Source organism: Chiloscyllium plagiosum, chromosome 22 (genome assembly GCF_004010195.1).
Source record: "Chiloscyllium plagiosum isolate BGI_BamShark_2017 chromosome 22, ASM401019v2, whole genome shotgun sequence".
Taxonomy (NCBI): Eukaryota; Metazoa; Chordata; class Chondrichthyes; order Orectolobiformes; family Hemiscylliidae; genus Chiloscyllium; species Chiloscyllium plagiosum.
In genome coordinates this window covers 52024141-52030319 of record NC_057731.1, presented here as the reverse complement: position 1 = coordinate 52030319, position 6179 = coordinate 52024141, and the positions used below count along the sequence as shown (strand labels likewise).

The following is a 6179-nucleotide window of genomic DNA, read 5'->3' as shown; positions in this document are numbered from 1 at the left end:
GCTGTGGCATAAAAGCTACAGCCACCAATTTGTGCACAAATACTCAAACAGCAATGCAGTATTGACCAGATCATCTGTTTCTAGTGACTGAGTTATTAAATATTGGTCAGGACACCAGGGTATAATTTCCCTTTTCTTTGGAGGGAAGACATTAACAGAGAGCAGACAGGGCCAGCCAGAAGTTTGGCATCTTTAACAGTGCAGCACTCCCCTCATTTTGGCCTGGAATATCAGCCCAAATTTTTGTGCTTAGGTTTGAATGGAACTTGAATCCACAATTTTCTGATTCAAAGATAAATGACTAGCTTTCAGAGTGCTGCTCCTTCAGCAGGTTGTTGTGGAGAATAAGATTGTAAGACACAGAATTTATAGCAAACGTTTACCATGTGATGTAACTGAAGTTATACTGTATATTTAAAAAGACCATGATTGTTTGTTAAGTCTCTCATCTGTTAGAATGACCATGTTGGTTTTACTTCTTTCATATGTAAATCGCAAAACTTTTATTTGGGTTACATTCTCAAGTGAATTTTAACAAATGGTGTCTGTCAGTCCAGATAATGTATTGAAGGTGTGGGTTCCCCTGTGTGATACAGTCTGTGCTACAATGTTTAGACGGATTCTAATCTAAAAAAAAATAAATTTAGAAAATCTTACATTGATTCATGCAGTTTGAGTGAAATGTAAATCTGCAAGTACAAATTCACCCCACAAACTTATAGATGTGTGCGCGCATGTGGGACTATAACCTGGTGTTGTGTGATTTTTAACTTTGTACACCCCAGTCTAACACTGGCATCTCTAAAATCAAAGATAAAGGATCCTACCAATTAAGCCATTGTGGACAGATAGGGAGTGGAACAGCGAACTAAAATGACAAGCAACCAAAAGCTCAGTCAGCTTTCGAGACTGAGCAAAAGTCACCAATGATCAATTGGTTTATTAAAATTTAGAAGAGACTGCATCATGAGCAGCGACTATACTAAATACTAATTTGAATCATTGTTTCATTTGAACAGAGTTTGGAACCTCGGATGTTGAGAAGGGAGGAAGAAAAACAGGTTTTTCTCTCATCTATTCACAAGATGTGGCTATTGTTGGCATTTATTGCCCATCTCCAACCATCCTCAGAAAAGATAGCAGTCAGTTGCCTTCTCAAACTGCTGCAATCCACATTTAAGCACACCCACCATGCTGGTGAAGGAGCGAGTTTCAGGATTTTGAACTAGAGAAAGTGAAGAAACAGTACCTCTCAGAATTAACAGGATAGAAGAGTACAAGCACAGGAACACGCCCTTTAGCCCACCACATCTGTGACAACTCAAACCATTCTAAACTAATCCCATTTGCCTGCACATGATTTGTTCTCTCTATTCCCTGCCTGTTCATGTGTCTATCTAAATACCTCTTAAACATCATATATGTTTCTCCCTCCCCTGGCAACACATTCCAGACAACTACCACCTTGAGTATAAAATCTGCCTCATTTCTATAAAAAAAAAACTTTCCCTTCTCGCCTTAAACCTTTGGCCCCAAGTCTTTTTCTTTCTCAGTTTAAACCTATGCGCCTACTATTTGACATTTGCACACTGGGAATGTTACAAAGTACTTTACAATGCACTGACTATTGCAATACAGGCAGCCATTGGGCTCAGTAAGTTCTCTTAAAGTAATGTGAGAAGAAACAAAAAAAAGTGTTTGTCATGCCAGTTTAGGTATAAATATTGACCAAGACACCATGACATCTTCCTCATTCATTGAAGATCTTATGGCACTATTATATCCACCAAAAGAGGGAAAGGTAGGACCTCAGCTTCATTTTTGAAAGACATCATCCAACAATGGAACACTTTCTGTACTGTACTAAAATGTCAGCCTTGATTGAGTGTTTAAATTCTGGAATCAGACTTGAACCCACAATTTTTTGATAAAGCCTCAGATTACCACAACAGCCTCACCAATTAATCTTGCACTTGTGTATGAACCCCAGGTCTGTTTGTGCACTCCCATTAAACATCAACACTAAAACAGAACATTAAAATGCTTCACCCTTTTTACTGTGCATTTGGTGTATACCTACAAGTACAATTGGAGGTGAAATGAGTAACCAACGTGTACCACCTTAGATAGGAAAACAAAAGCACCCTGATACATTTGTATGTTTTATTCCAATTAAACTTCTGAAATTAGGGGGAAGCCACCTTATGCCAACTAGAATATTGCACACAGACAAAACCAGTACAGACCTGATTGTAAATATATGCGTATAACTCTTTGTTGCATAACACCCTATTCCACTCTAAACCATGGTGACCCAGGAAAAACCCTACAGAAACACGACTGGTAGAAATCAGATGACACTTTTGGGCACCCCCCCCCCCTACCCCTCCCCCTCCGCAAACACACACCATTTACCAGCTGTGCTGAGAAGCTTCCCCTCAAAAGATCCCAAAACCCCATTCAAACCTCTGTGCTCCTCCTAAAATTCCAACTAAAACTCTTCCACTACTGGTCTAAAATCAATTCAATTGTATAAAAACAAGTAACTGCACAGACCTGAAACAAAAAGATCATATTTTCTTCAGCAATTTATGTAGATTCAATGGAGCATCTTAAGGGAGAAAAGCAAAAGAGAGAGAGAAGTATAAGAAAAACATCTTAAGACCCAAACCATTGGGGGCATAACAGCAAACTATCAATGGGGGGTGGGCAAGACGTCAGAATTCGAGGCACAAATATCTACAAAGAGTGGCGTGTAAGAAGGAAGATATAGAAAGAAAGAGAGGAGTAAAGCCATGGAGTGATTTTAAATTAAGAATTTTGAAAATCACATTACTTGACTAGAAATCAGGAATTAACTCTGGGGATGTGCCTGATGAATTCAAAAAGTCGAGTTGTGAAGACAGTAGGAACCCAAGACGGAGAATTAAAAAAAACGACAATGCAGGGAAGTGATGTCGATTTATAGGAAAAAGGTGACCAAATGTTTCCGATAAGAAATGAGAGCAGCGGTGTGTCACTGACTATTTTAACAGCATAGTCCGCCTGGAATTGCACAGTAGGCTGGATGAAATTTTGCAACAAACTTCAGTGAGCTTTGGGTTCGATAGAGTTAGATTTTAAAAAAGTTCACTTATTCTGACAAATCTTTTAAAAATTGCCAAGGAGAGGAAAAAAACAGATGAGAACTTCATGATCCTCCCAATAAAACTTGTCAGGCGAAAACTGGCGTTTCTGAACAGGAAATGAGTCACAATCTTTTTCTCTGTGTGTGCGTTTGCTAATATCCGCCTCGTCATTTTCACGAGCGATTGGAAGCAGCCGGTCCCCTCAGCCCGAAATAGAGAAATGATCAATTCTGTATATAGCAAGGAGAGATTGCCTCATTTCTCACTGACTTAAAAGTATTTTCTTTTACAGTTACGTACTCTGCAATTTGATCGCACGGCTGTTTCTGAAGGGTCAGTGAATTGCGTCCATTATTTCGTATCAGTCTTAATGTAACTGCTACAAATGTTAAGTGGAGGGCTTTTAGTGGACGAACACTGAGCCTTATGTCCATCTCAATAACCACGACCTAGATAAAACAAGAGCAGCTTAAACTGCCATACATAAGGACATGTCAGTTACCAATTTAATGTCGGGGGATGGGTCAAATAAATCTGCGAACAGCGGAGAATGATAATTTTTTTTAAAAATGGGGAAAATGAGATTGGGATTTTGAATCATAGGGGCAGTAATAGGGAATGGCGAGATGCCCATCATACTGGATGTGATGGGTCCCTTAAATATCAGTCTTTGCGGCAGACTCGTTAAATACATTTACACTTTTAAGATTATAGCTCCATTTTATTTTGAAAAGATCTTTATTTTTTAAAATGGTTAGCAACTAGTGAATATTTTTAAATTAGATTTTAAAATTTCCTGGGTTTCCTAGTGCCAAATTTATGACAAAATGTAAGCAGCATGTAAATTTTAAGTTTTCATTCTCGTGGGGACCACTAAAATGTGCAAAAATAAATGCACACTAGTTGTAGTAAGGTGCAATAATAAAAAGGAATAGTTTGATTTTGGGGAATAAATAATTATAAAACGCAATTTATACATTTCATTAGACATTAAAATTATCTAATAACATTCAATTTAATTTATAATTGACTTACTTCAAATTTGGTTTGAGAAATGTAATTTTAAAAACAACTTTAGGCAGGCATTTCCTATTTAATTATATATGGCTCTTCCTACTATATAAAAAAAGTGAATTATCACATGATGAACAGAACAGGGGGGGAGCTAAACTCGATTTGGGCAGTACGTTGTATATTTATTCTAATGATAAGGCCAGACCATTTTTTCCATATCCTCCTCCTTTTTAGCTCCCCCTCCCTACACCTTTGCCTGCGTATGTTTGAGGAAGCTTGTGGTCCATTACTGAAGGATCAATGCCATATTTCTGATTGTGCATGTTTTTAAAAAGAATTAGATATGTACATATAAGGAAACCTTTAACATAAATGCACACTTTTCAAAATACGAAGGTGGAGAGGAAAAAAAAGACGAAGAAAGCAAGATGGCTGCAAACTGATTTGTGTGTGTTAGATTTGGATTTAATGGTGATGAAAGCGAGCAGCAGATTGGATTTTCGCCTCTTCTAAGCCTTTTTAGATTTATCTAAAGATTTGGGGAGGAGTGTCGAATCGTTTGGAGTTGACAGAAGAGGGTGGTGTTCGGCTGCGGGAAAAAAAAAAGCTGAAGAGGAAGAAGGTGGGGGAAGAGAAGAAAAAAAATGTGCCATAAATATAAATGATTTAAAATTCTTGGAGGAGGAGGAGGAGGAGGGGAGAAGGGGAAAAATAAAACAAGCACCTAGTTTAAACGAGACTCACTGAAGATGGCTGTAAATGAGCGGCTTTGAAACCCCAAAGAGCATTTTTTTTGAAGTTCTGCTTCTTCGCAACCAACCCTTAAAAGCATTTTGCAATCAAAGGATGCCAAGACAACTGGAATTTCCCTTTTAAATCTCTTTTGGAAGAGAGCGAGAGAGAAAGAAGCGAGAGGCTTTTTTTGAGCTGGATGGCAGTGAGGAAGTCAGACAGTTGAGGCTGTGAAGAAGAAAGGGACAGAGAGGGGAAGGGTCGATTGGTTAAAGCTTTTTTTTTGGAGGATTTAGTCTTTCAAATGGGGGAAATCTTACCTGATATTTGTTGAAAAGGGTGGAAGAAGCTGGGAGTTTGGCCGTTGGCGGCGGCGGTCGGGGTCTTTTTTTTTGAATTTTTGAAAATAACGACTTTTTTCCAATCCAAGATGGCTGAAAACTGGAAGAGCTGCTTCGAGGAGGAACTTCTGTGCCCCATCTGCCTGCAGGTCTTCGTGGAGCCGGTGCAGCTGCCGTGCAAGCACAACTTCTGCCGGGCTTGCATCGGCGAGGCCTGGGGCAAGGAGTCGGTGAGCCGTTGCCCCGAGTGTAACAACGTCTACCCGCAGAAACCGGCGCTGGAGAAGAACCTCAAGCTCAGCAACATCGTGGAAAAATTCAACTCCTTCACGGCCGATGCCGCCGCCGTGGCCGCTGCCGCTTCGTCCTCCGGCGGCGGCGGCGGCAGCAGCAGCGGCAGCAACAACAACGTCGCCACCACCACCGCCACCAACCCAGCGGCCTCGTCCGCCGCCTACAGCCCGCTCTGCTGCCGCTATTGCCGCAACTCGCCCGCTCAGAAGGTCTGCCTCCGCTGCGACACCGGCTGCTGCCAGGCCCATGTCGGCGCGCACCTGCAGGCCGCCTCGGTCAGCGGCAGCCACTTGCTAATCGAGGCCGGGGATGCGCGGGCCTGGAGCTGCGCTCAGCACGACGCCTATCGGCTGCTCCACTGCGAGACGGACCAGGTGGCCGTGTGCCGCTACTGTTACTACATGGGCAGCCACCATGGCCACAGCATCTGCGACCTGGAGGTCAGGAGGAATGAGATTCGGGTAAGACCCCCATCGCGATAGGACGTGTTCATCTTTATTTGCTTATGTCTTTTAATGTTAGCCCACCCCCCCTCATTTCCCCCACTATCCGCCCCCAACACCCTCCCATTACTTCAAACACCTTCCCCACAACCATCACCCCCAATTCCCCCACCTCTGACCCCAATTTGCCATTTCCTATCCCAATCTCCCCCTCTTCCACTCTCACC

General features: G+C 41.8%; 1 protein-coding gene and 1 long non-coding RNA gene across 4 annotated transcripts in view; one reads left to right on the top strand and one right to left on the bottom strand.

Moving 5' to 3' along the window:
- Positions 1–516: 516 nt before the first annotated feature.
- LOC122561341 lies at positions 517–5281 on the bottom strand. The gene is made up of 3 exons (XR_006314994.1): positions 5195–5281; positions 2557–2611; positions 517–1225 (listed from the first exon to the last, which is right to left on the bottom strand). It is a non-coding gene; the product is annotated as an uncharacterized LOC122561341 (long non-coding RNA).
- Positions 3276–6179, top strand: part of trim8b (tripartite motif containing 8b) — a 103181-nt gene continuing 100277 nt past the window's right edge. Inside the window, exons 1-2 of one of the 3 annotated variants that reach the window (XM_043713058.1) lie at positions 3276–3461; positions 5305–5970. In XM_043713058.1, the coding sequence (XP_043568993.1) occupies positions 5305–5970 (666 nt within the window). In that variant the 5' untranslated portion in view covers positions 3276–3461. Of the gene's footprint in view, positions 3462–4265; positions 4765–4816; positions 5971–6179 lie in introns of those variants that run through there. The other 2 variants (XM_043713059.1, XM_043713057.1) reach the window with 2 other exon arrangements.